At 53.2% G+C, this 27,438-nt stretch overlaps 8 protein-coding genes across 8 annotated transcripts; 5 read left to right on the top strand and 3 right to left on the bottom strand.

Moving 5' to 3' along the window:
- Positions 1-1,707: 1,707 nt before the first annotated feature.
- B0H18DRAFT_1115000 (uncharacterized protein) lies at positions 1,708-3,826 on the top strand (the record flags this gene model as incomplete). The annotated part of the gene is made up of 21 exons (XM_048033199.1): positions 1,708-1,778; positions 1,839-1,917; positions 1,974-1,987; positions 2,041-2,077; positions 2,128-2,189; positions 2,246-2,255; positions 2,312-2,329; positions 2,382-2,407; positions 2,461-2,486; positions 2,542-2,585; positions 2,650-2,664; positions 2,719-2,730; positions 2,794-2,805; positions 2,858-2,899; positions 2,962-3,062; positions 3,112-3,171; positions 3,227-3,254; positions 3,310-3,370; positions 3,435-3,459; positions 3,509-3,640; positions 3,697-3,826. 21 exons carry the CDS (start codon positions 1,708-1,710, stop codon positions 3,824-3,826), a joined length of 1,005 nt encoding a protein of 334 aa, XP_047898330.1.
- Positions 3,827-4,327: 501 nt separating this feature from the next.
- Positions 4,328-5,235, top strand: B0H18DRAFT_951622 (uncharacterized protein; the record flags this gene model as incomplete). The annotated part of the gene is made up of 4 exons (XM_048042032.1): positions 4,328-4,380; positions 4,491-4,670; positions 4,744-4,811; positions 4,850-5,235. 4 exons carry the CDS (start codon positions 4,328-4,330, stop codon positions 5,233-5,235), a joined length of 687 nt encoding a protein of 228 aa, XP_047898329.1.
- Positions 5,236-6,037: 802 nt separating this feature from the next.
- On the bottom strand, positions 6,038-7,995 carry B0H18DRAFT_951621 (uncharacterized protein; the record flags this gene model as incomplete). The annotated part of the gene is made up of 18 exons (XM_048042031.1): positions 6,038-6,127; positions 6,189-6,248; positions 6,304-6,421; positions 6,486-6,510; positions 6,559-6,577; positions 6,633-6,700; positions 6,752-6,809; positions 6,863-6,941; positions 7,010-7,061; positions 7,138-7,246; positions 7,302-7,315; positions 7,374-7,385; positions 7,451-7,498; positions 7,542-7,623; positions 7,677-7,701; positions 7,761-7,814; positions 7,862-7,900; positions 7,961-7,995. 18 exons carry the CDS (start codon positions 7,993-7,995, stop codon positions 6,038-6,040), a joined length of 987 nt encoding a protein of 328 aa, XP_047898328.1.
- Positions 7,996-10,136: 2,141 nt separating this feature from the next.
- On the top strand, positions 10,137-12,881 carry B0H18DRAFT_1114998 (uncharacterized protein; the record flags this gene model as incomplete). The annotated part of the gene is made up of 17 exons (XM_048033198.1): positions 10,137-10,199; positions 10,254-10,397; positions 10,448-10,526; positions 10,586-10,715; positions 10,767-10,950; positions 11,011-11,121; positions 11,224-11,321; positions 11,375-11,505; positions 11,821-11,946; positions 12,001-12,026; positions 12,083-12,120; positions 12,173-12,182; positions 12,239-12,305; positions 12,361-12,486; positions 12,553-12,650; positions 12,704-12,803; positions 12,856-12,881. 17 exons carry the CDS (start codon positions 10,137-10,139, stop codon positions 12,879-12,881), a joined length of 1,557 nt encoding a protein of 518 aa, XP_047898327.1.
- Positions 12,882-14,491: 1,610 nt separating this feature from the next.
- B0H18DRAFT_869870 (S-adenosyl-L-methionine-dependent methyltransferase) lies at positions 14,492-15,508 on the bottom strand (the record flags this gene model as incomplete). Its single annotated transcript, XM_048040050.1, has 2 exons — positions 14,492-15,174; positions 15,226-15,508. The coding sequence occupies 2 exons, from the start codon at positions 15,506-15,508 to the stop codon at positions 14,492-14,494; spliced, it is 966 nt and encodes a 321-aa protein (XP_047898326.1).
- A 2,351-nt stretch (positions 15,509-17,859) lies between these two features.
- Positions 17,860-20,131, top strand: B0H18DRAFT_549193 (uncharacterized protein). Its single transcript, XM_048038563.1, has 18 exons — positions 17,860-18,076; positions 18,135-18,173; positions 18,233-18,286; positions 18,340-18,364; positions 18,415-18,496; positions 18,559-18,591; positions 18,649-18,660; positions 18,724-18,737; positions 18,796-18,904; positions 18,960-19,027; positions 19,073-19,147; positions 19,208-19,265; positions 19,319-19,386; positions 19,454-19,472; positions 19,526-19,550; positions 19,605-19,719; positions 19,779-19,823; positions 19,877-20,131. Exons 1-18 carry the CDS (start codon positions 18,045-18,047, stop codon positions 19,988-19,990), a joined length of 987 nt encoding a protein of 328 aa, XP_047898325.1. The 5' UTR covers positions 17,860-18,044; the 3' UTR covers positions 19,991-20,131.
- A 1,644-nt stretch (positions 20,132-21,775) lies between these two features.
- Positions 21,776-23,729, top strand: B0H18DRAFT_1114995 (uncharacterized protein; the record flags this gene model as incomplete). The annotated part of the gene is made up of 18 exons (XM_048033197.1): positions 21,776-21,810; positions 21,860-21,898; positions 21,960-22,013; positions 22,065-22,089; positions 22,143-22,224; positions 22,286-22,318; positions 22,374-22,385; positions 22,438-22,451; positions 22,506-22,614; positions 22,677-22,738; positions 22,790-22,864; positions 22,933-22,990; positions 23,050-23,117; positions 23,174-23,192; positions 23,249-23,273; positions 23,333-23,438; positions 23,502-23,552; positions 23,607-23,729. The coding sequence occupies 18 exons, from the start codon at positions 21,776-21,778 to the stop codon at positions 23,727-23,729; spliced, it is 990 nt and encodes a 329-aa protein (XP_047898324.1).
- A 515-nt stretch (positions 23,730-24,244) lies between these two features.
- On the bottom strand, positions 24,245-25,368 carry B0H18DRAFT_1114994 (uncharacterized protein; the record flags this gene model as incomplete). Its single annotated transcript, XM_048033196.1, has 5 exons — positions 24,245-24,654; positions 24,709-24,748; positions 24,805-24,949; positions 25,004-25,265; positions 25,329-25,368. The coding sequence occupies 5 exons, from the start codon at positions 25,366-25,368 to the stop codon at positions 24,245-24,247; spliced, it is 897 nt and encodes a 298-aa protein (XP_047898323.1).
- Positions 25,369-27,438: the final 2,070 nt, after the last annotated feature.

Below are 27,438 nucleotides of genomic sequence, written 5' to 3'. Positions count from 1 at the left end.
CAGAGCTATAGCCTGGCTATAGGAACCTCAACGATCCCACCGTCCTACTCCCGACTCGTGCGCGTCACGCTCGCCAGCATCTCCAGATCTAATGGTTCCTACCCGTCATATTTCCTAGTCTAAATACTCGGCAGTAAGTTATATGCGTCCTAACTGACAACAGAGCAGGCGGCCGTCTTCCTGTCTATCACTTAAGCCTTTTCATTGGATTTTCTTCAGTGTCTGCGAGGGCGTAGCCCTGAGTAGGTAAAGTACGGGAGCGAGAATATGTACAGTGGAGTGGGTAAACAGCGTAGTCTAGTATGTGTAGGGTCAACAGTGGTCTACTATGGAGGTCTTTCCCATGCGGTCCCAGTGCGTTGCTATCTATGTCATAGACTCCCCCCCCCATGAGACAGCGCACTTCTGATTCGACGTCAGGTCTGAACGTTGAACGAGTGATTTTTGGCTCGGAGCGACGTGTGGGTGCTGCGCGCGGGACTGTTTATTCTGGCAATCTTCCGGCCGTCCTGCCAGTGTGCCTCCGGCTCCTGCCCAAACATGATCTTGACAGCGACCAGGCACGGCTGCACGGAATCAAATCGGCGTTTCTCCTAGGTTTACCCGTTGGATGCGGCTTTGCAAGCGGCTTGTGGGCGAGACATAACGCCGACGCCAACGCACGGTGACGATGCGGCCAAGACGGACTACAGTACTACCCTGCGTGAGCCTAGGCCCATCTGCGACGGTGAATCTGCCTGAGTACTGCAGGCTATATCGTCTATTGCTACTGTACGATGCATGTATTAATAATAACAGCTGATACTCAATACTCAGTACTGTGCCCCTTGCGCGGTGTGGCTCGCGTTCAAACTGCCAGCCTGAGTGATATGGACAATCTGAACAGCGTGGACAGAGCGTAGAAGAGGTTTCAGCATGCGATCGGTAATAAGCGCGAATCAAGGGTTCGCGGGTGTATGGATCACGTGGCAATTGGAAGCCGCGGGATAATGGTCCTGGATCCTGGTCTTGGCCGTGCATGAACCGCGGTAGACTGCAGCCAGAATCTCTGTGAGTGTGATACATAGTTCATATGCAGGACTGCGTTGATGCGTCTTATGCATGGTCTGGCACCTCCTAACGCAAGTTTTGCAGAGGGGCTCCAGAGACCAACGTTGCCGGTGCGTTACGTTCAACTCAACGGTGCCACGGCCTCCATTTAGTCACACAGGCTTCGCCAGATCCTTCTGAACGGGAATCTGGTGGGAGTCAAATGCCGGTCACATCGCGGTGTCTTTACGTTGAGCGGAAAGTGACCGGGCAACAAGGTGTCGATAATATATCGTGTAGAAGTGAAGTAGGCGGGCATTCGCGCTGTTCAATATTCAATGCCTGCCAATGATCATGAAGCTGACCCTCGGAGGGCGAAGTAAGTATAATGACGGAGCCACCGATTCAATTCCCGTCATAACTCAGAAGCATACTGAATCAGGGTCATCGTCTTCCGACAATTTAATCTTCTAAGTTTAGAGCGCTCCGTCCGAATCTCAATATCATTCAATCAACTCCGTGGGCCGACACACTTCTTCTACATACGCGACACGCTTCTCGGACCCGATAGCCTTGCGAGCCCTTCTTACACGGTCGACGTCGAGTGGACCTCTTAAACCAACAGAGAGATGCCCCAACCCCTGGAGCGGGTAACTCATCTGTCGTTGCTGGACACCCATGGCAGGCCTTGATCTCCACCTGGACCCCAGCGTAGGATGCTTTTTCATCGGCATACTTTTCTCGGTAATGTTAAGTCGTCTGTTCTCGTTAGGATGGTGTCGTGTTCTGACTGAATCTGTTGACCACAGCTTCTACGGCGTAACATGTGCGCAAGTACTATTCTACCTCTGGGAATATTCGATGGATAGATGGTGGATGAAGAGTGTGGTACGTGCGCTATCTCAGGCTGTCGTTTCGTAACGTATAAATAATCTTTTGGCCAGGTCGCTCTCCTGTTGTTCGTACTCCATGAGCTTTGACGCTAGCATCAGCGCTGAACGTACTGTGTAGTGTCCTGGATACGGCGGCGACTGTGGCCGACTTGGATGTGCGTTCTCTCCTCTACCGTACCAAGGCACAATTTCTCAATGATCACAGATACTCTGGGGATACATCGTAATCAATCACGGCAACCCTCTGGGCCTAACTGTCCTGACAAAGTATGTCGTGTGGTCTATATGACAAGAGGATCGTTCTGACTCTCTATCACCAATAGCTCGTTTCTTGTATGTGTCGTTCAACTCCTGTCCGTTAATATCACTGACACATGCACATTTTGAAGGTAGAATATGCTGTTTCTGTGAGAGTATCTTACTTTCTACCGCAAAACGGAGCGCTCATGCTTTGTGAAGGCTGCCACTGTCCTTTTCGTACAATGGTTCTTCTTTCGTCTTGAGTGTCACAGCAGTCTCACTGAACAGATTAACCCAGCTACTACATGCGCAACGTCTGGCAATGTGAGTGTATTGTACCTGCGACTACATCACATAATAACAATCACGCTGGTTGTAGTCCTCCACGAACGTTGGTACCGGGTACCGCTCACCATCATTGCTGTACGTACTATGTATCGATATGCACTTCTCAAGACGACTGAATGCCTTGGCTAGTTGATTCTAGCTCTCATTTCATGTGGTGAGTCCGTAGGTACTCACTTCGTTGACGTTGTTGACCTTACCGCTCGGATAGCATGTAGCCTTGGTGCGATTTGATCCCCAAGTTCCGGATGCTGATTCATCTGCTAACACTCAATTGATTAGCTAGCGTTTATTTAGGGTGCGGAGGTCCATTCATTAACGTGTGTTGTCGACTGACGTAGGTCGTATAGAACATTGATCGGGAAGTCCCAGGCATCTTTGATAAGACCAAGGTAAAAGGGGCATTGGATATCTTAGTCTATACGTTCTCTCATCGTCAGTCTCCTGGTTATAGATCCCTGCGTCGCTTCAGACCGTAGCTGCCTCTGTCGCGGATATCTACATCACGACGTCGCTGACGTTCATCCTTCGCGGAGAGCGAACCGGATTCAAGCAGTACGTACACTGTGCCCTATGGTCAGACGACGCACTGAAGGGAATGTAGCACGGAAACTCTGATACGCAAGCTGACTACGTACGCCATCAATCGCGGTGCTCTGACGACGTGAGCCGAATCTAGTTGTCTATCGACATGCGTTGTCCTGACTAGCTTGATGTAGTGCGCTCCAGATTGGCCAGTTCTTTACGGTGAGAACTGTCCTCACTGCAAAATGCACCGCAGTAGTGACGCAACTGTTCTCAGTATGTGCTCCTCCCTGAGACATCATTCGTCTGGGCCATTTTCCACTTCGTCGGTTGTAAGGGTGCGTCGCACGAGGCCGCACATATGCAGCCACCTATCTCTGATCATCTGTGTCTCGCTCACAGCCTATGTCAACTCGCTCCTAGCAATGTTGGTGTCACTGTTCTTAATTGTAAATGCATTTACTGAACTCATGCAGCCTCAATGCCCGCCACTACTTGCGTACGCAGGGCTCATCCCGAGGTAACGCCAGCGCCGTCTCTGCGCAAGACATCAACCTCGAAAGTCTATCTCGGCAGACTGGGCAGGACACGAAGAATGCATGGCAGAGGTCAGCTCGTTGCTATCAGAGATCAAAGAACTTTGATACAACGGTGAATCCAACAGGACGCATCATCTAGGCCAGAAGAGCGTACCGACACCGGCTGTGATAAAGTTAACCACAACTACAGAAATCATTGGTGACGATGGCAAAGCCTTGCTGGAGGAAAGTCGAACCAACAGCAGTCAGGCGTAGACGTGGACTCCGTGTGGTAGACCCCACGCGGTCCTATGTTCTGATGGTGTCTTGGTCCATTCGATGCAGAGAATATATTGGGTTAGTATGCGAGTCGTAGAGCTGTTCAATCGTGATAATGAGTTTTTCGCCGAATGGAAATCCCGAGCGGGTGCTGTCATTATACGATGGGAGTACACCCGATAGGCTCTCGTTTACCGACATCTTCAACAACAAACTGAGTTATGCGACCATGTGCATCCGCTCCAGTAAGGATAGTTGGTGCAACTGCCCTCCGAGCCTCGCTATATATACCCTTGTACTGAAGGTACTGAAGCCCTGTGCCATGTTGTCGACGTTCCGCCACTTCAACTTGTACATGTTGCTCAAGTGTCGGTAAGGTACGTACGGCATAGCCGCCGGCTTGCGCTCAGTCGAACGTACGATACCCATGTCGGAAGCACACATCAAGTCCCGACACAGAATGACGACGCAGCTGTCTGAAGAATAAGCACACGACTGATGCCTCGTAGTACTGCGGCAAGAGTCATGCCTAAATGCATTTCCAAGCTCTTGTGAGTCTGCTATGGCAGGAAGCTCATCAGGTATACGCAGGGACGCGAACGCGATTGTGAAGAGATGCGCTAATCTCCTCCATTGCGCTGTATTTTAGTCGGTGTACCAGTTGTGTCTCAGACCTGACGGTGAATACCGATGGTAGACCGCGATTCCACCCCAAGCAGCGTAGCGCAGTAGATTTGGCCGCGGCCGGGAGGTCCCCTATTCGAACAGAGACCAGATCAGCTGTACCGTTGGAACAGACAGTCTCGCATTTGACAGCTTATAAAGCGGCCTCCGTGACAAAGTATGTAAATGATTGGTGCCGAACGTGAGGTGCGTCGCCTGAAGAGCTCACAATATGTCGATGTCGTCACCAGGAAACGTCGTAGGGGCCCAGAAAGATCGGACAGCGCTGCGAAACAAGACTACATAGCTGGACAGGTACGTGCGTGTGCTGTCAATATGGTCCGATTGCCCTTGTAGTTCCGGTGGGTAGCAGTTCTTCAGGCTCACCTAGTTCAAGGGCGGTAGAGACAATTGGCTTGTGGATGGAAAAGCAGCGCATGCTCTTTCGCGCCGAAGGGATCATGTTCATAGCAGACGGTCTTGTCAAGCGCATAAACCGAGATAGGCTGTACGGCGACGCATCCTCAGAGCAGCAGATTGAGGGACTGAGAAATGCAAAGCATGTACGGCTTACCTCACAGTGTGCCACATGCTCAACTCATTATGTCGCCCGCCTCCCCGCTTGGCCGGCAGAGCACCGCCTTCTGGCACTTACGATTAAACGACGCTTTGAGCCCATATTTTCCTGCGGAAAGCTGAGAAAACGGGCGCACGACACGGGATCCCACTCATGTCACTGGTAAATTCACCTAACCTGGCAACTTGCTACTCCAAGCACCTCATTCTCCCATGCGGCAGCGTAAGTACTAGGTGATTCGTTCCTTCTATAAGACTCCCCTGCGGACAGAGTGCGTTGAGGCTAATCCATAGGACATTCTGAGTATAAAGCTTAGGAGACCGCGCAGCCTGCGTGTTCAACTTCAAGTTGCAACGTTGAGGCCGAAGCCTTGAGGCGGGGCTGCTGGCGACACGGTCACGTGGCTCTGTGACGGACGCGTTACGGACGCGCTTTCGGTACACCGGTGGCAACTCAGTCAGGTACCATGAGGAATGTGACTGAGGTGTCCTAGGGCTGTCAAATTAGCGACCCAGCGAGGGATTACACATAAAAATTCCCAAGAACACGCAAGTCGCGGTTCGAGTCGCAGAGGAAGTCAAGAGCAAGCCGTCGGACGGCTGAGTCCGATAGATATGAATTGTATCGGACACCGTGAAGCAGCCACTTTTATGGTTGAATACATATGCCATCGGATGCTCAAAAGCCTGATTCAATCCATTGTCGCCGACCTTAGGACTTCCAATATTACTCAAACAATGCATATCGACCTTCATCAATTACGTCGTATCCCAGTCGTCTATATGTACCAACGTTAACTCCCTACCAATCAAACGTCTACTAGCCAACAGCAGCATATTCATGAACCTTCGTCTCCTGCGTGGTCAGACCAAGGTCAGACACTGGGTCATGGTACGGGGGCGTCCACATGAATGTGCAGCGTGCGGAATCAAACAAACGAGTGGATCTATTCGCGCACGGGTGAATCACTACACGACCATACCCGCCTTGATGTCGTCTGACGTATGCTCTTGTCCTTGCATATCGGACATCTCGTGCGTCTCCACATTGACCCTGATCTGTCGGGTTTGTCAGTCGGATCCTCGTGGCGTACAGGACATCGCCGCGCGAGCGCCTTACCTGCGTCTGGTTGCCACGCGTCTTGTCCACGGAAGTCGCAAGAATTCCAGTGATGTCCGGCTGGGAGCACGTTAGTAAGCATGGGCGTACGTCACGAGCTGGAAAGGTAACTGACTCTTCCGCCCTGGTTGAACCTGATCGGAGGATCACTCTGGTACGCCGTGGCCGGGCCATCTGAGATGGTCATGAAGATGGCCCTCGCGTTCAGAGTCGACATCACGGAGTTGCCGTACCTGGCGACATGATGTTAGCAACGATTATGTCGCCCGTTCCATATAACAGATGCGACAAACTTACAACTTGCATAGTGGGAAATTGAAGACTGCAGAGGCGTCAGCATATCAGAGGATAGAACGACATCAATACTGACTCAGGTGGTAGGCCTCGTCCTAATCAAAGAGGAGTCAGACGCGGTGCACCGAAGTAGTAAGGACGATGACGTACAGTAGCGAAGTAGCAGATCAAATCACCAATGGCGAAGGTAGCCGTCAGCAAGCCGTTGGACACGATGACTACAGATACGATCATGACAAGAACTACCGATGGCGAACAAAATTTCTTACGGTGCATAACTTTCGTGACAATACCGTCTGTCTTGGAGTACCCGCCAAGATGCTTATGCTGAAGGTTCCAAGCGTGAGCCATATACTTCGTCACACAGTGATGATGTGTACTTGCCAGGTACCAGGTGAGACAGACAGTAATGATGATGTCGCTGATGCCTTCCCCCAGAAGCCAACAGATGATGATCGACTACACAGAGCGTCAGTATAAGGAGGCCAGGCGGGAGTGACTGTAGACATTCCTTGAGATGAATAAACCCAAGGAACTCCGGACGCATACCAATAGCTATTGCGGTGCCGATACCGGAAACTGCGAACGAAGCCATGATTGTCAATGCGCGGCTTGGAGCGGAAGGCAACGTTCGAGTCCGAAAAAGAAGACTTACGGCCGCCGACAGTCGCCGTGACGGCGACGATGGCAACAAGCCATCGGTTCCCGATCAGTTTCCAGATACGCCAGGCGTAGAACATCTGGACTTGAAAGGATACGATGCCCTGCGGAACCTTCAGCGTCAGCCTTAATGGTAATCACGAGGTCTGGTCGACGTACGGTGAAGGCTTGCTCTATGTTGGTCATTCGGCTCGTCATTATCGCCCATTCCGTTGACAGGGTTCATCTTACCTGTCTCAAACACTAGAGATAAGAGCGAAGGCATTAGAATCAACTTCAGGGCTGGTACATTATGACCCAGCACTTACACCAGTCGCCTATACCAAGAACCGCGTCATTGCCTACATTTCGGAACACTAAGGTCAGCACTTTCGACACCGGAACTATGCGAAGCCATACCGAAGTTGTTGATCAAAACTCGGTAGATCCACGCGCAAATGAAGACCGCGTTGAGGGTGTCCGCTGTGACGAGAAAAGCGACCTGTCCAGGTTCATTCAGCACAATGGAAGATAACTGGTGCGTATACCACCCACGTAGGCCTTGATCCACTTCGGGTCTCTATCGGTGCCCGCATCAGTGATCAGTGTATCTGACTACATCAGCTCGAAAGCGCCTACTTCTGGTAGTTCGTGAAGTAAAAGACCGACTGCGAGATCATTACTCCGTACAGACTGAGAGAGCGTCAACGATGCTCTACATGCATAGTAAAATCCCGCACGTAAGATTCAAGAAAACCCCTATGAGGGCGGGGCCCTCCCTACATCGCGGAGACGCAAGTCAGATTATCGAGTATACGACAGATGAACGAATGACTTACGTAGACTCTGCGAGTTTCTCTTCTGCAGTCGCCATGCCGGATGGTGGAAAAAGGAGCGAATAGACCGAGGGTATATCCCATCAGCCGGGATGCTTTAAGAGAGCTGTCTCAGACGTAAAAGGAGATGCCCGTCTTCAATAGGATTGAGTTCGTGCGTCGATTCGTTCACAGCCTTACCAGATGACGGCTTCTGCGCGAAGCCAGCGCGACGAGGGAGCTACTTACGATTGGTAGGTAGTTAATTCGGCTGCTTATTGCGGCGTTGCTAGCCATACCTGAACGCTCAGCGCTCAGGGCTGGGATCCAATTCTGATCGCGGCCGCGTCGGATGATGCGCTAAGTCACATCGTGTCTTCTCAACTCACTGGCAAAGGAAGGGGTCTCGCGACCAATCGTCGATCCCCGCAGTGGCCCGTTTTCCGTCAAACACGGCGATGAGAGATTCGCTTGGTCCCTTCAGGGAGCTTGAAGAATGGGGAATGTGGATGGAACGCAGCCGAAAACTCCGAGTCGCCTGTCGGCTGGGCTCCGGCGTATGCCGTACGGTCACGGAAGTCATTTCTCGTAAGTCTGATCGGTGTCCTGGACACCACTTCCACCTTATGGTTTCAGGCGAACCTAATTGACATGCGATCAGTGCATTTTGGCCACGACCATGAGGAAAGGCCGTGCACGCCCCTCTCCATAACATGACTGGCGCTGCTGTGGGCTCGAAGACTGGCCACCGGCCAGCACGTCGAGGGCCGGTTGTGGTATTCCTGCATAGGCCTCCCGCGAGGAGGCAGGAAAAAAGGTCAATGGGACGGTGACCCGATGCTGTGCTACAGATGCGGCACGTACTAGTACCTCTCGAGAACAACAGCGTCAAATTGATATTGCAATTATCGCGGCATTTGGGGCGGCCGGCAGTCAGGCTGCCAGTAGGCTGCCGTCACGTACGCATGGGCCTTTGCACTGTGCAGTCTGATGGACGGAGTCCGAGTCCGGTCACAGCGGGCCTGGGTCGGCTCCTCGTGTTCCAGTCATGGTATGCGGAGGGTTTCTAGGAGGTCACCGCACGTGCGGAGGATCCCCAGATTCAGCGGAAGCAACACGGGTGATGGCTTTAGGCGAGAGCGGAAAGAGCCGGGTGGGGCACCCCTTGATGCGGGGTAATGGGCGCTTGCTGCCTTCTTGCGGAGGCATAGCGAGGTCGCGATCGCTGCGCAGTCGCTATGCGCGAGCGTGCCACGGCAGCCCGTGGTCAGGCCGTATACGTATCTGACACGCAGGCAGCCGCAGCCTGAGGATACCTGCCCCCATCTGATCACGTCCTCGGCGAATGGTACGAACCTCTCGTCGAAGCGACGCTTTTGTCCTGGTCCATGCCGAACAATGCAGGTCACGCTCACTGACCGGGACATCCCATTCTGGGATCGCCAATACTACAGGCTCTACCTACTCAGGCCCTAGATTCCGAGCCTGAGACTCAACGGGGCCCATCGAATTACGACCGCTATACGATGTAAATGGCATCAATCGGAATCAGGGGTACGTGAAAATTTCAAAGTCTTCATCGTTACAGCTGTTCCCAAATCGATAGGCCTCCGCACCCAGAGTCACACAGCCTGAGAATCGAAGTATTCCGGCACGGTGTGTTCCATCAAATTCAGCAGTGTCAAGGGCCAGCCGTCCCCAGTCATCCCGTGTGGCTCATATAGGACGGCAGAGGCAAGGCAGAGGGTCACCTGAAGTCAAGAACGTCTGTGTAGAGTTCTCCGGGCGAGAGCCTATCGTTTCGCAAACAGCTGTTACAGTAAGCGCATCCCATCTATCGGCGGCACTTTACCCAGAAGCAGAAGAAACCCCCGTATTATTCAATGGATGGTTGATACGCGCCGACATGTGCTCACCTTCCTATAGAAGTACAGATGCGGCCGTGGCTTCTCGCTAGACAAATCGGATACCGCTGAAGATCTTCTGGACCTACAGCAGGACCTGAATATAGCCATCTTCTCAGGCTAACACAAATTTTGCCGGGGGAAGGCACATTCACCTGGACTTGTAAACGATTCCGATTGTACGACAGACGACGTGATAAGAATGATGTTGTCCATACTTATAGACGGCTGCATTCTCGTGCCATCGATCCAAGCTCCTTCTCGTGGGCCATCGTACTCTGAACTTACCCATCGAAATGGTCTCCGAGGTTAGCAGCGTCGCTGGCAAGGCATACGACTACGTCGTTATTGGTGGTGGGGTGAGTGACGTACTGAGGCACTTTGAAACACCCCACTGACTCTATTGGTCGAAGACGGCAGGGTTGACCGCAGCCTCTCGACTCGTCGAAGGCTTCCCAGACCGCTCTGTTCTTGTCTTGGAGGCTGGCCTACCGAACCTCGACGACCCGAGAATTCTGCTCGGAGGCCAGTTCGGCGGCACCTTTGGAGATCCCAAAGTTCGTGCATGTCGGCTGAAAATGCGCGCTCAGCTAACGCGTCTTCACAGTATGACTGGATCTTCACGACAAAGCCGCAAAAGCATTCCCTTGACAAGGTCATGACATGGAATCGCGGGAAGGGTCTCGGTGAGTGGCTGGCGCGTGAAGCCTCCGAGAAACTTGCCTGAGACGGAAACGTATGCTAGGTGGTAGCTCCGCCATGAACTTCTACGTGTGGACGAAGCCGCCCAGGGAAGCTATGGACGCCATCGAGGAGCTTGGAAACCCTGGATGGAACTGGAAAGCGTACCAGGAGTTGACGATGCGCACCGAAGAGTGCGTGCTGCCCTCCATGAGTTTCGTACACCTCTGATGTCGTACGCGCAGCTTCTCGGAGGCGACCGCAGACCAGCTCAAAGAGCTCGTCCACACTCACAACGCCGAGTACCGCGGCAAAGGAGGCCCACTCAAAACGACGGTCCCCGCAACCGCCGTCTCGCTCACGAAGGGCTTCCTGGACACGCTTCAGAACATGGGCGTGCCGCTTCTAGATGATCCCTACGGCGGCAATGTAGGTGTCAGTGCGCCTCGCCGTTGACAGGCTCATCATTCCTTCTTCTCCCACGTGCAGATCACTGGATGCTGGCAGGCGTCAGTAAGTCTGGACCGCACGACGGAGTGGACGCGCTCGTACGCCGCGACGGCGCACTATCTTCCGAACAAGGACAAGCCCAACTTCACGGTACGGACTCGCCTGTGCGCGCCCGAACGTCGAACCCCGTTAAACTCGCTTCATCCAGGTCTTGACTGAGGCCCACGTTGCGCGATTCTGTTCGATGGCAAGGCATCTAGCGATGGTGTCACTGCGACTGGCGTGGAGTTCATCCACGACGGCAAGACGTACAGCGTCAAGGTTAACAAGGAGGTCGTTGTCTCCGCGGGGTGTGTTGCAATCTCGGAGGTTGTTGTTTGTGCTCAATCGTCTTGCCTTGTAGCACAATCAAGTCCTCGCATATCCTTGAGCTCTCGGGCATCGGCCGTCGGGACGTACTCGAGAAGGCTGGCATCCCTGTCAAGGTGGAGCTGCCAGGCGTCGGCGAGAATGTCCAAGACCACACGCTCTGCGGTGAGACTCATACGGCGACGTACGTACGAACAGAACACTGAGCGATCTTCCTCTTCAGGCATCTCCTACGACTCGACCCTAAAGGTGGACACAAACGTTTGACGTCTGCGCGACGCCAAGATTGCGGCAGAGCAGGCGAAGCTCCAGTGCGTCCTCTGTACCTCCACGTCGATTCGACCTAACCAGACCCTAGGAAGCAGGCGTTGACAACCTGCACCGTACGGCATCTCGCGTACTGCTTCCTCCCCATCCAGAAATGAACCCGAACGGCGCGCCCGAATCGTCGCGGGCGCGACCAAGCTGATCGAGGAGCAGATCAAGAGCGGCAAGCTCCCTCCGGGGCTCGCGAGCAGTACAAGATCCAGCTGCGCATCCTCCAGGACGCCCATGCACCGGATTTGGAGGTCATCGACATGAACTGCTACCTGAGCCACGGAGTGAGTAAGATGATGTCACGGAAGATGTTGTGCTGATGTATACTCTCGTTACGTACAGCCGCGCCTGAGGATGGCAAGCCCTATGTACGGCGGCTGTGCTTTAGGATGTCGAGAGTAGTCTGCTGATGGGGCTTTTGCAGCTCACCGTCCTCGCCGTCCTTCAGAATCCATTCTCGAGGTTAGTCCCGCTTGCATGTCCAAGGAACAATCGACTGACCCTCATTGAATAGGGGAAGCATTGTACGTATCATGACCTCACCACAGCTGTCAAGTCACTCATTCCCGTACCTCCACAGCACACGAAGTCGAGCGACCCCCTCGAGCAGCCTGAGATTGATGCCGCTCTGTTCGAGAACCCATACGGTGCGGAGCATTATAGCCGCCTTTCCGACGCCTGCTCACAACAACTGTCCCGCAGATCTCGAGATGCTGAAGGAGAGCGTCAAATACACGAAGCGCATGTCCGAGACCGAGCCGTTCAAGTCGCTCGTCGTCCGCGAGGTCGACCCAGGCAAAGAGAACTCCACCGACGAGGAGATCAAAGGTCTGTCCTAATGGGTCTGTTCTGTGTGACTTTGACTGAGCGACATGACTCGTCCTCCTCCCACAGAGTACCTCAAACGCTACGCGCACACGTGCTGGCACGCCATCGGCAGCAACAGTATGCTGCCGCGTGACAAGAACGGCGTCGTCGACCCGCAGTTGAAGGTCCGTCGTTCGACGACGCGTTCGCTTGATTCGGCTTGCTCACCGTCGGATAGGTGTACGGCACGACGAACGTCCGCGTCGCAGACTTGTCGATCTACCCTCTCCACTTCGCGTCCCATACGCAATCCGCAGCATACTACGTTGGCGAGAAGGGTAAGTCCCACCTTGACAAACCAGTGTCCGGCCTCTGATACCTCTTATCTAGTGGCGGACATCCTCAAGAGCGCGTAAACGCTTGGTTCCCAACGCCCCGGGTCTGCTTCTCCTGTCTCGTGCAATAGACATCCCGTATCAGGCAACGTGAAAGAGCTGCGGGCAGCCGTCACTGTATTAGTACCAGCGTCTTGAGGCCTGAGCTTTAACATGTGTAAACGTACATAGGAAGCATGCAATCTGTCGAATCAAACTGACTACTAGGATCAGTGGTATTCGTTGGTGACGGTTGGTCTATGAAGGCTGTTGTCCGTCGTCCGTCAATGGGCAGCCACTGATGCTTAGTAGGTCCAGCCGTCATTCGACACTAGTACTGCGATGTGGCTAGCCCGGCACTGCAGACGTGAACTGCCTACTAGCTGAACATTGACTGAAGCTCTTAGAAGCATGAGCGATATCAACCAGCAAGCGGCTAGCACAACCCGCTCGCATTTGAAGATCGAATGCTAACGCTAGCTTGTCACTAGCTATCTCATTCCGGGCTAGTACGGACCGAAAATGACGAGATGCCGTAGGAGGTGGATAAGTAGACGTCACAATGTGAAAAGCAGCGCGGAACCAAACTCCATGAGTGCAAATGGCGTTGGACCCTGACCTTCCGTACGATCCAGAAGAGACGCACGCTATCCGGCTTACGCACGCCCGAACCTGCGACGGGCGGAGGGCGCTCCGTGATACAAACCACAGGAGGCACATCATGCAAAGCCCAGATCAACTGTTAGCCATAGTAACCGACGGCGTATCGGCGAAGACAAACGATGGTTGCATGCATTCGTCCCTGCGTGAGCCATCATGGCGTGCGACCCTTCCTGTTGGACAGGCACTGGCATATCGTTCGAGGCCATGGACTGCCTGGTCGTAGCGCACTCGAACACACAGTTTTGTTCACCTTGCCTCCTATTTTGCAAGGACTCGGATATTCAGGCAAGATCAAGGGCGGCAGGGTACAATTAACAGAAATAAGGTGGACGTAATTGAATATAGTGGATCAAGCCTGAGGGTACTACTAGGTTCCTATCACAGCCGCAGCCGCACCATGGCCGCATCTCTTCCTAGTAAACTGTGTGCTTTGAAGGGCCTCTCCGTCGTCGCGTAGCACACTGCTTGCCGCACACAGTGGGACCGTACGTTCCGTCATTGTGTCATGCCAGTGTCTTTGGGTAACTTGAGTGACGTCAGCTTGCTTACGTTGACTTAGACTGTACTAGCTCGAGCCACTGGTCACCGGTCACCCGCTGCGGCTCGAGGCCTCGAGTATCGTCTCCTTTGACCGTAATGTTAGAGCACGCAATTCCCGCGAGCTCGGCCAGACATGTAGTGCACAACATGAGTCTTGACATATGGAAAGTTGACAGCTGATGTCAATGTATCGGGCATCGTCGCTACGAGAATCCTAAGAGCCTGAGCGTGCTCGTCTGCGCGGGATATGCTGCAAAGGGGACCTAAAGCGGTGACTGGTATACATGAGTCCATCAAATAGATCAATCGAGACGAATCATACAATGTCGAGCAAGACATTCATTTATCATTCAACTGATTATAATATCGAGTGAAGTAGGCCACGAACACTACTGATGTTCTCTCTCCAGTTAGATATTGACATACATTAAGAGCCCAGAGCACTTCAGTCACGCATGCACGTTGACAGAGGGCTTGCGTGCATATATGATGTAGAACTTGGCCTCCGCTCCTGGGGTCTCGTCAATCTCCCTCTCCACCTCGTCGAGGAGCTTCTCGAACTCCGTCTCCGAGGCAACGAAGCCATATCCTCCAGCATTGAGAATGGGGGTCTTCACGCCTCTAAACACGCTAATTAAGTCGTCCCGTGCGTCGATGCCCAGCTGCCCCGCCCAGCTGCCTATCGGCATCGTGCGCTCCTCCACGGTGACATCTGTGAACCCGACCTCGCGGAGCACGTCAGGGATGTGTGTGGCGCAGTCAAGATCGAGGTCCTTGTCGCGGAAGAGCGCCCGAAATAGCGCGAGGTGCCGCGCCGTCGTCGGGCCTGCCTTCCAGGGCCCGACCTCACCGAGCTGCACCCACCCATCAGGCTGCAGCACACGGGAGATCTCTTCGAGCGCTTTGGTCCATTCCGGCGAGCGCAGGGCCGCAACGAGCAGTCTCTGATGGACGAGCTTGAAGCGAGCGGTCCAGTCCTCCGGAAGAGAGGTGACGTTTCCGACGTGGAAGTTGACGTTCCCTCGTTCGATGATGCGGGGGTCGTCCACAGGCCAGAGGCGAGACTCGATATCAACCGCGTCAACAGTAGTAGACGCAGGGAAGGACTCGATCGCGTCGAGCAACCAAGTACCTGCGAATGTCGTCAGATGTGAACGTACAATGTTCCTATCTACCGCCTGACCTGAGCCGGTGCCACTGTCCAGTACGCAATCTTCGGATGATATGTTGACAGGCGGGAGGATCACTCGATTCTCGTACACGCTTTTCAGCAAGCGGTGCTGAAGGGAAAGCCTTGTCCATGTCATCAGCGTGGTGTCCGCTACAGATATCACGGGGACGTACCTCTCTCTCTCGGCCGCGTCGGAAGGCAGGACATAGTTCGAGCCTGGGTAGGACTGATAAGTCCTGCCCTGATGCTCGATAGGGTTCGACGGTGTGGGGACGGGGGAGGCTGTATGTGCCATGGGTTCGATAGTATGGATGTGGCTGTGAGCCTGTGTTGCGGTGGTTGCAGAGCTTGATGAGGGATGGGTATGGCGACCTGCCTCTGGCTTAATATCTCGTTGAACGGGGCAAGACCACTGATCGAAACACACCCGGACCGCTTTCTGCCCTAGTCGCCGGTGAGACGCGACGGGTGATCGGATGACCTCAGTCCCGTGATCAATCTTCAATGGACGCACCGCATGTCAGCTAAGCTGGTACAGCCAAATAGGCCATTGACGCAGCGTCCGCCGCGGAGCGTTTCAAAGGCTGAAGTACGAAGTGCACTTCCTTAACCCATTCAAGTACTTTCCAACGCCCGACGGTTTGCAAGGTCGCAGCATGTGAACGCTTGACGTGTTCCAAATTGCTAGATCCCCTCCCGAAAAACGTGCACAGGCGGATGTTGTTGGGGCTTTGTCTCACCTTCCCGTCGCGCGACCCGCATCCTCTGCCGGTCCTCCTCGGCGGCTGGCTGTAAACCACATTCAAACTCTACCCGAAGCCGTTTAGATTCAATTCAAAGTGACCAGATCCTTACCACAACGTATCCATTCCCTCCCAAGATCTCAAAAATCGCGCGTGCTGCGAATAGGAAATACCGTTCATCTAGACGTTGAGTGAGCTGCCTTCTACGGGGATAAGTGATCGGAATCACACGCCAGCACTACAGCACTCACCTCCATGAATCCATCGCTACGCTCCTGCGTCCGCGGGTTCCTGCAGCACCGGTGTAATGCATGTCGTAAGATGGGTGATGCACGCAATTTGGAGCTGCGCATAACTCACCAAGCATCCCCGCTTTAGTTTCAGCGGGAATAAATCGAGAGTTGTTGCCGGGTTCCATCGTCTTGCGTGTTGTTCTGCTCAGGATCAAAGCGGTGGGGTGATCTGGGGAGCAGACAAGACGTAAAGCGCCGTTATGAGTGTCCATACCTTGCGAGGGCATCTTGAAACGAGGTAGGCTCGAGGTACTGAACGAGCCTCACCGCGGAACCTTAGCACTGACGTAGAACTACTAGAAGAGTGAGGTGAACACTTGGGCTCTTTTGCAGAAGGCATGAGTTGAGTCGGTCACCTCCACGCGTCTTAGTCAAGCACAACGTGTTCGCTGACTCCGGAGCCCATGCACCGAATCACTTTCCAGCGACACTCAGATGATCTGCCTACGAGGGACCAACCGCAGTCAGCCAAGCATCACACCGTAGAGAGCCTTAGATGGCGCAGTAATAAGAGAGGAAACACACGTTGGAAACAGGGACGACACTCCGAGTCCCTTGGCCCAGGCCCGTCAGCGCTCAGCTTTTGTATGCATCTAGCTTATGTCACAGGACCGTATGTGTTACTACCTATCACCGGCACTCACCTCACACGCTGGCATGTCGATATGGTCAGTTCTCGCTGCTCGGGCCGCCGTTGTGATTACTGACCTAATGCAACGTTGACCAGGCTCGCGATGATTCCAGTATTGAACTCGACTGAATTTGTGGTGCATACGCCGTTTTGTCCTCGGCAATGGCTTGTTAGCTGCCCTTGTAGATGCTGCTTCATTCTGAAGTGCGTAGTGCGTCGTTTCAATCAAGCAGGAACGTACACAAGGAATTGCCTCCTGCCGCTGGGCGAGGCACGCACTTTGGGGCCAATATGACGGGAAAGCGTAGAGCCACGATCGTAATCCGACTGGCAGACGCTCAAGATCGAGTTGAGATGCTGCCGTCACGGAGACGGTCATTTCGCTCAGCCACCCGACCCAGGCTCTGCAGACTATTCCCTCGTCGACGCGTCGTGCTTGGCCAGCATGAAGTAGTACGGCAAGCCAGACACAACGCCATTATACTGTCCCATATGGTAAGTAGACCGAGTTCCTCGCCACCAGCAACGTCCGGGCCGTCGCTACACAGCTCTCATATGGCAGCATCGACCGAACTCTAGACACCGGTGTGTTATTCGGTCGCGGTATTGTTATGTTGTGTTACCACTGCCTGTACTTTCTGTGCAGGCACTCAGTACATACTGAGGCAGCACAGTCGTACTAGGACAAGAATAATCGCCTCGGACCTCGGTCGAGACTGAAGAATTGTGAAGTCGCTTGATTGATTGAGTTCCACACTGGTCGCATCACTCTAGATCTCGCCAGTATCATATGATTCATATCGTTATAGCCTTAGGCTCCCTCACGGGATAGACCCGAAGCATCCCCGTCCACGACGTCAACCTTTTACCGCGCTACGACTCGGATGAACGATGTGTCCGCCGAACTGAGATGTCGGGGTCGACGACAATCACAGGGATGTGACCTATTACAGCCTCGTTGCGGGGAGACAGATGCGCGGACCAAGTTTCTCCCTGCTCCTACTAACCTGGATGGCTCGCTGTTCCTCAGCCTCACGGCCCGACACCGTCTTCGCGGCGGTTCGGGACGTGCTCGTACTTTATCAGGATGCGCCGCTCTGCGATTTCGTTCGCGACTTGGCCCTTACCATTCTTTCAGGCTAGTCTCCAACTGTACGGCATACGATGTCTTCCGCAGAAATGCTCGCGCAGGCTGCGTACGTGAGGCGACTCCCCTGTTCTGTACGGAACCTGACGTCGTGTCCCCCCTTGCAGCGAGGGCCCCGCGTTGATAGGCATCTTCCTTAATGCCATGTACGCTTCCCGATCACGTCTGCGCTGCGAGAGGAAGAGCTTAATGTCCCGCTCGCCAGGTTGTATGGGGCTATGATCACACAGACGTTCTTTTACTTTTCGACCTATAAGACGTAAGTGCCCCGTGCTCGATGTGACGGTGGGCAGCTCAACGCACATGCATTAGAGACCCGACATGGATTAGAATCTATGTGAGTACTTACATGCCCTGCCGTTTCTCAGTCACTCACCGGATGGCTAGGTCACCGTCCTCTTTGTGGCCGACTCGCTTAACGCCGCCTTCAATCTTGCCTGGATCTACGGCGTGCTCATCAACAACTTCGGTGCGCTATGTGCCGTCGCAGGGGTTATGATAATTTCTGAGAGGCTGGTGCGTCTGATGTAGGAAATGAGGAGGCACTGGGAGTGGGGAACTGGTGTGCGTGCGTCCCGCGACTCAAGTGAATGATTACTGACTGGCGGCTGTTCTGTTCAGTGTTCCAAACAGGTGATGCGGCCTTGTATCACACTGCCTTTCTCTAGTGTGCTGAATCCGCCGACTCTGTCTCAGAGGAAGCGATGACGGTGGGTTTATTTGCACGAAACGGAGTTGCAGGTTTGACCTCGGAGACGCGGACCATAGGGCATCATCTCGATGCAAGTCCAACTCTTCTACGCGTGGCGGCTATACAAGCTCACTGGCAGCAAGCTCATCGTGGCCGCGGTCGTCATGACCTCTCTACTCGGCGGTCGTATGTCCTTCTCTATGAACACCTCTCCCTAAGAACTGATCGTTCCGCCGAGCAGTGTCGGGCATAGGCACCGCTGTCGGGGTGGGCATGGTACGGGAGTTCGCTAAATTGCAGAAACTCAAGGTGAGGATACTCGCCGCGAGTAGTATGTACTCTAACGGCGTTTAGATCATTGTCTCGCTATGGCTCATCGGGTCCGCAGTCTGCGATGTCATCATCACGATCGCACTGACTTGGCATCTGGTAAGTGGTGGGCGTGCGTTTTCCCTTCCGAGTAAAAGCCTCACCTGTCCTGCGCTCCAGCGAAGTCATCGCACCGGGTTCTCTCGCACAGATACCCTGATCACCAAGATCACACAGCGTAGGTCGACATCATGCCGAAGGTGGCCTACGCAGGCTGAATGCTCTACACAGTCATTGTGTCCAATGGCTTGCTGACAGCCATCTTCGCTGTAGCTGATATCGTCGCGTTCCTTGCCACGGTACAGTAGTATCTCAATTATAAGGCTCGGAATACCGTTGCTGACCCCGTTTCGTCACATCCTTCAGAATAAGAGCTACCATCTCAGTAGGCCACTTTCCCTGGATTTGGTTGCTGATGGCTAACGTGGTCATTGCCAGTTTTTAACTTCCCCTTGTCGAAACTGTAAGCTTTGTGTCATGTCACTCGATGACATGCGTCCTAATCTACCGGTATAAGCTATGGCAACTCGGCGATGTCCAGCCTAAACGCGCGGTCGATTCTAATGAACAGCTCTTCGAAGAGCTCCCCGTCGTATCAAGGCGACACCCCCGCAAGAGTGGCAATCGGAGGGGTAAGTGGCGACAACCCTCTGCTATAGCACTGTTGGCTGAGAGCGCTGTGAATTTACAGACCGGCGGAGTAGTAGGAAGCGTAGCGACCAAAGGCATAGGACAGGTATGTCAGACGTCCTGTTTGCTACCTAGCGTTGGGACTGATGATCTTCGAAGATCATGGTGAACGTCGAGACGCATGAGATGGCAGACGTCGTAGGGAAGCCGATCGACGACGTGGAATGGCAAAAAAGCTCTACTGGTAGCGACACCAAGGCCATGGCGCTCTAACGCGTGCCGCATTCATAGATCACGACTGTCCCTTCCTTCAAGTTTGCTGTTTTGCGTACATTACTAGTGCTGTTGTAGATCTCCATTTCCCAGGTGTCCGCAGGCTTCATAGACGCGGAAAGTCTCATGCCAGTGTCGGAAGACGATACATAAGTCTGTAAGTACGGTCGGTCTGTCCTTAGTTGGGTGGCGCTGAGAGCGCGCTCGGCACTTTCCGGCACCCGCACCTGGCTGCAGATGGTTGCCTCCGCGCAGGACGGCTCGGAAACTCTCGTTTCGCCTTTGGCGAGTACTACCTGCCCTACGTAGTCTCACTGGATAGGATATGTCCTCGATCAGAGAAAGCGGACGAGTCCCTCAGCACTGCAGCATCACGGAGCTGCCGACATCGTCGTACTCACGAGCGTCGCCGCATCGATAAAAGCCGCTCCTCCTCGATCTCTTGGAATAGACTAGTAGTAGGTACGTAGGCCCATCATGATGTATGTGTTGTCAAGGAGCCTTTCTCAATCACATTCCCAAACCGCCGAGTCTGCCCCCCGATATATGTCCTGCTTCATCAACAGCTGAGATTACAGAGCCATCGTGCAATTGCCACATATGCCTTTATATGGGCCTTCACTACTCCGCCCTCGCTTTCGCCTTCAGATCAAGCATTGTCACACAATGTCTGTCGGCAACAGTCATGGGGCAAGGTTCAAGTTGCTTGTATGTCGTCGGATTGACCGAAAGGACGTGAGCCTTTGAATCTGATGCTCCTCGGTACTAACTCTCGGGGTCGGCCAGAAAGGTTTGACTGGAACACATGCACTTGACAGTCGTCACCCAGGTCTCCAAGCCTTCACGTCACGGCGCCACGATGTTTGCGGACTGCGCGATCAGATGCATCTGGACACCCTTCTTGATGCCCGCCTTTATTAGCCCGCGCGTGATGCAATGAAGCGTGGGCTTCGCGCAAATTTGGCGCGCCGTATTGCTGAGACTGACCATCGTACGTCCAACTCATGCTGTAAACCCTGCTACGTAGGCCCGGATCTGAAATTTCGTAGACACTTTGGGTACGCTTACACATAGGCTACACACGCGCAAACTAGTATGTGGTAGCTCAGGCTTCAGGACTAAGCCCCATCTGAGCTGTTACGGCTTTGCTCCACCATTTCCCTGCGATCGAGCTTGACGAAAGGTCTATGGCCAAGGGAACGCGGGGATTTCTCGAAGTAGTTTATTTGAATATCTGAGTCAGGGTCGTCACTCACCTTCTCACAGAGCTGCTACCACTCATATTACTCTGATACATTCGAAGCAACGGAGACGACATCGATTCCAGCATGCCAGTGGTCCTGCGGATTTACTACTGCTGCTTGTAGCTGCGAGGGAATGCGCAGCACTCCTCAAGCGCTCAGTCTTTGTGTGCCGAATCGGCGCGCGCAATAGCGGGCTAATCTGAAGCCAGGCGATGGCTGTCGCAACGTTGCGACCATACTTACGAAGCAATGCTCCGCCCTTGCGAACGCGTAGGCTCACGACCTGTCGGCTGGATCCGCTACCACACGGGATTCTTGCCAGTCCGAATATTCGGATACTGATCTCGGTAAGTAGCGAGGTGTCCAATTAGAAGGGGCAGAGGCACTCCTTCCCCAGCTCCCCGCGAAGTCTCTTCAGATTGAATCGAGAATGATCGAGGGCGAGATCTTCTCGTCAGGGATTGGAGGATATAACGCTCGCAGAACGCTTGTTTCCCCGCAGGTGATCTGACCTTCTGCTGCAGCGCCCCAGACAGTCAAGATGACCACTGAAGCAGAAGCTATTGCTGAAGCCGCGTAAGTCATCACACACTCTGAGAGGGCAGCAACTGATCGCGTTTGGCAGCGAAGGGCCTGCGTTTATCGGCATCTTCATCAATGTTATGTGAGTACTTGCCATGTCTTGCGCGCATTACTCGTCACCTATGAACGCGTTCTATTCACAGGCTGTACGGGGCCATGCTCACCCAAACTTTCTTTTACTACTCGACCTATAGAAAGTAGGTACATAGTGGATCCATGGGGTTTGTCTTGTCTGACGCGTTTTTCAGCGATCCAAAATGGATAAGGGTCTATGTGAGTGGAAGCTGCGACAGTGCTTGACATGCCTCCTTACGCAAGTTTTGCAGGTAGCCGTGTTGTTCTTCGCGGACACGCTTAATACTATCTTCAATTGTGCCTGGATCTACGGGGTCCTCATCAATAACTTCGGTGCGGTGTCGTATTCAAGTAGCATGCGTAGCAAATGTCTAACACGAAAATCTCACTCTAGGGAACGAGGAAGCCTTGGGTGTCGGCAATTGGCGTCAGTATCATTGCTTTTTCGCATATTCTGTCTTTGATTAATCGATCATTTTTAGTGTTTCAGACTGGTGAGTGACTGCCATGAACATCCGTTTCCTAGCTGAGCTATTCGCCTCGTAGATCAGGCAATGACCGTCAGTTGTGGTGCTCTCGCCTTCGATAGAGTCGCTCACCTCACCAACGTATAGGGCGTCATCTCGATGCAAGTCCAGATCTTCTACGCCTGGCGGCTGCATAAGCTCAGCGGGAACCCATTTCTGGTGGCGTCAGTTCTTATTCCCTCGGTTGTTGGTGGCCGTAGGTAGTCATCTTGACAAGCGGAACATATTCTGACGTCATGCATGCCACCTTAGTATCAGGAATAGGTACAGCAATTGGCGTCGGCATTCTGCCTCAACTAGCTGGTTTGCAACGTTTAACGGTACGGTGTCAGTTCGATAACAGCAGGACACTGACCGATAATGATTCTTAGATTATCGTGTCTCTTTGGCTGGCGGGCTCCGCTCTCGCCGACGTCATCATTGCTGGTGCTCTGACTTGGCAACTAGTCAGTCCTACTCTCATATCTTCATGTTTTGGGTACACTTACATATGGTTACACGCCGACTCCATTAGCGCAAGAACCGCACGGGCTTCTCTTACACCGACACGATGGTTACCAGGATCATTACACGTACGTTCATGTCTTGGCTGCTAATTTCAAAGTGACCAACCAAGTTAAAACCCGAATAGTCATCATGTCCAACGGTGCTTTGACTGCGGTCTTTGCTGTGGCTGATCTCATCGCATATCTGGCGTCGGTATGTATCCAGCAGCGCACTCAAGTCATACACTTTACTGATAACTAGCACTTCAGACAAAGGGATATCACTTGAGTGAGCTCCGAGCCAATCTTGTACTTTCATGATCGGCGACTGACTATTCAGCACAGTATTCAACTATTCACTAGCCAAGCTGTAAGTCCAATGATCGTCAAATGGATGCCTGGTATCTGATGTCCGAGTCGTGTATCAAGTTACGGAAATTCGGCGATGTCCAGTCTGAACGCGCGAGCCATTTTGAAGAACGCTGCGACCAGCCACTCTTCTCAGGGAGAAGCTCAACGGATGACTGCGGGGAGGGTCAGTTTTCTCAGCGAGCTGTGCTTGGCGACCTGAAGGTTACTGAACTTCATTTGGGCACAGAACCCTGACATCGGAACTTTCGTCAAGAGCAACACTGGTCGGCCGGCACAGGTATGTTCACAGGCCTCATTTCTGAGTTAAGATCAAGCTAAGTCTTACTCATAGATCATGGTGAACGTGGAAACACATGAGCTAGCGGATGTCAGTGGCCAGGACGCGAAGCTTCATATGGAATGGCAAGACCACTCTACCATTAATGACGTGAAGGGCGACATTGACGTCGTCTGAGCGACGGTTGAGTGTTTCATTCTTCGGTTTGGTTCATTTGGTTCGCTTCCGATAGCTATCTCTGTAATTCGCACACGTTACATCTGAGTCCCCATAGACATGCCATGAGCATAACAACACCTCGGACACTTATTAGCATCACGCTGTCGCACGATTTAATTCAAGGGGCTTTTTACAAGAATCATGCGCACTCCTGTTGGATATGACGACTGTATGGCGTGTAGTCGTGCCCATCTTCCATGCTACAGTATGTCCTGAGTAATGAGTCAAGGTCTTGCAATTTATGTACCAAGTGCGTCGCGAAACGACTCTCTGAGCATCGTTAGTTAAGTGATTACTGTGCAAACTGCGCATAAAGGCGAGAAGCTTCGAACGACAGCTATGTATCATGTGGTACATACTCAGGTTACACACGTCTATGTCTATGTCATTACGGCCATACTGTATACTGCAAGACCGCATAAGGGGAAAACGTAGCTCTACGGGTATCGTCTTTTGGTAACGCTGCACGAAGCTCACGGGCTCTCGGCAGAATAGCCCTCGTCATCGTCGAAGTCTAGATCCCGGGAGACGTCCCCCCACGTAGCCATCGACTTTGCGAGCCGCTCGCAGTGCAGCTGTGCATGTATATATGCCGCACTTCCCAAAAGAAGGGTAGAAGGGAACTCTCTCCCAACAGCCTTCCCTTCGCCTCGGACAACGTCCACGACGAGGTCCATACCCTTTGCAGGGTCCCCCTTGGCGTTCGCGAAGTAGCCGCCCAGCTTCTTCATGACGTTCTCCTTGAGGGGCTCATATGAGGGGATGCGGCGGTCCACCGCATATGTGATCTCCTTGTTGATGTTGGTGCGGAAGCCGCCCGGGGCAACGAGGAGCACCCGGATCCCAAACTCTGCGAGCTCCGCTCTATAACAGTCGGTCACAGCTGTCGCGCCGTCAGCTTCGACGCGTTAGAACAGTGGAGTGCATTGCGACATACCATGCACCGCAGCTTTTGAAGCCATGTAGTAAGCCTCGGTCTGAAGAGCGCTTGGTCAGACCCGGCCGAGAAGCGAGACCAGAGTACGACACTTACGGGCCCGTGTCCCTGCCAGACCAGCCGGCTACCCATAACGACTAGCGTTCCAGACCTGCGCTGCCTCATGTAGGGCAACACGGCGTTGGTGACATTGATTAAACCGAAGAAGTTCGTTTGGAACTGCTCCATTGCAACTTTAGATCTGTGTGGACAGGTGAGACTTTGACAGCGGCTTCGTGAATGGACAGCAACCTACCCGCCCTCCTCGACTACTGCCTTCACACCGTAGCCCGCGTTGTTCACGAGGACGTCGATGCGTCCCCAGATGCCCACTGCAGCGTCGACCTTATCCCGGATGTTGTCTTCATTGTCCGTGACGTCGAGGGTAATGACATGTAGTCGAGACTGGTCTACATTCTTGACGGTGAAGTCGTCAAGCTTTCGAACCGTGGCAATGACACGGTCACCCCTGGAAAGCGCAGACAAGACGAGGTGTCGTCCAAAGCCCGTTGAAGTCCCTGTGCGTCAATGCAAATGGTGAGTAGGCAGGCAAGTAAGAGTTGCTTCAACCGTTGACTCACCGGTGATAAACCACACCTTCTGGTTCGTTGGCTTGATCATGGTGAAGGGTGTAACTCGTTGTAGTGAAGGAGTGTATGTAGATGTGGGAGTGCGGAACTTGGGACTGACCTCTCTGTACAACATGTCTTAAGTACGATTGAGCGCAATGCGCGCCCCGCTGAAGGATCGAGACCTACGGAGGAACGTGGTTTGACCGCGCACCTTGCTCCGTTTTGACAACGCCCGAGGTGAATTTCAGATAAGATAGAAGCCATACTTCGAAAGCTCACCAAGCATGGACCGAGACTATCAGCGCCCAGGGTGGAGAGCGCATGAAACACGGTGCAGCTGTCACCCTCTGGAGCTAGCCGCGGGCAACGCACACTTCGATAGTCATCCCGTTCGACATTACAGGCTATCAAAGCCGAACACAACTATCCTGTGGATGTAATGGCATCGACATCGCAGCACAGCAAAGGACGGTGCTTACTGAACTATGTTGCAAATCCGACGAAACGGTCATATCCCCTCTGAGATTTCACTCTAAGGCGTCTTGTTCGTGCGATGTGCTGATTTCAACTGGAAAATAGAGCACTTCGTTGACAGCTACATGCGAGAAGAATGCAATCAGAGACGATGTAGGCTTCGCGTAGGCATATTCGGGGCGCCCTTAGACTGTCCGAGATCGGCCTAGCAAGACATGCATCGACACGGCTTCAGTCGGTGTGGCTACAGCGCGCAACAATGGGAAGAGGGAAGCATGTCGTACTGATCGGGTATGTGAACCATGGAAACTGGCAGTGCGGATAGGCCAACATACATTGCCCGGTGGGCCACAGTGCGCCAATGGAAGAATCCGAAGCTTCTAACCTTCAGTATAATGTCCCAAGGCTCCCGATGCTTCGGGAGATTTACACTTAACGCCAGTGAACCTCCGAGGCAGACGCAAGATGTCATATCGAAGGCGACGAGCGGCGCGCCAGTCTCGGAGATAGCTGGCGGCCCGTGCGTATCGCCGTCGGGCGGCCGTTGCTTCTCGTGCGCGCAATCTGTAGACTGAGCGCGGATTGTGTAAGATGATGACGACGCATAAAACAGCAGCACATCGCACATACCATTAGTGACGAGGTGTGCCTTCAAAATGGGTCATCGTTGTGCCGTTTCTGATTACTTTCGTATGGGCGTGTCAAGATATCAACTTAAGAGCGCTGCAACTATTTGCAAAGTTGATGGTCAGGAATTTCTGGGCATGGCGCATATGAAGAGCGATGAACGCACTGTACAGGTACTAGACGCTGATGGCGACTCCGAACCGCGTCCGAGGAGGATACTGTCAGTTTCAGACGTTGAGATAAGTCGACATCGAAGTATCTCGATTCGCCTGACGTCTAGGTGTGCGCGCTCACTACGGTCGTCTATTCCTATGCCCAGCAGTGTCGCTACTTGTTCCGGGTCAGCCCAGGTAGACTTTAAGCATTGTTTCCGAGTCTTGAGACCGACGCAGAAAGGACAGGCAATCCGCCATAGACGCAAAACTTGCGAGCACTTCTATTTTGCTGTCATCCATTTCTGTAAATGATGTACAACGACAGCGACAACGTCACCGCGGGGGCTGGCGGTGGCTTCGTGGTGGCTGTGAGTCAAGCTGGTTTAGGGTGGCGGGACGCCCGAGAACGCGCACAATACCATACAATCCTGGATTCCCACGATCAGTACGAGTCAGTCAAGGAGTGACCGCTACCGTCATCTACGCTTTTGTTCTTCTTCCGCAACGGAGTCACGACTCATGAAGCATCAGTGCGCGTTCAGTGGATCACAATCCACTATGTCCTCTGTAGGGTTTACGATGGTATGTGACTCGAACCCCGCGCGTTCTTGTGCAGATCTGCTTGTTTACAGTATCACCATAGAAGTCAGTCGGTGTTGCCAGTGCATGCCATGATAGTGGTCCGGGAATGCAGGGCTTACAGCCTAGAAGTGCGCTCGCAATCTGATACTATTGCAGAAAAACTTCGGCGAAGTGCGCGCACAATCATCCTTATCACGTAAGTAACTCGCTGTATGAGGATGAGATGTCCGACGATTACCGTGTCTCGACTCCTTTGGTTACTTTGACGCCGCTGCTGAAAG

This window comes from Fomitopsis serialis (assembly GCF_022376445.1).
Source record: "Fomitopsis serialis strain Sig1Antser10 chromosome Unknown B0H18scaffold_6, whole genome shotgun sequence".
NCBI classification, from domain to species: Eukaryota; Fungi; Basidiomycota; class Agaricomycetes; order Polyporales; family Fomitopsidaceae; genus Fomitopsis; species Fomitopsis serialis.
The sequence above is the reverse complement of the archived record's forward strand: the minus strand, read 5'-3'. Positions and strand labels throughout refer to the sequence as shown.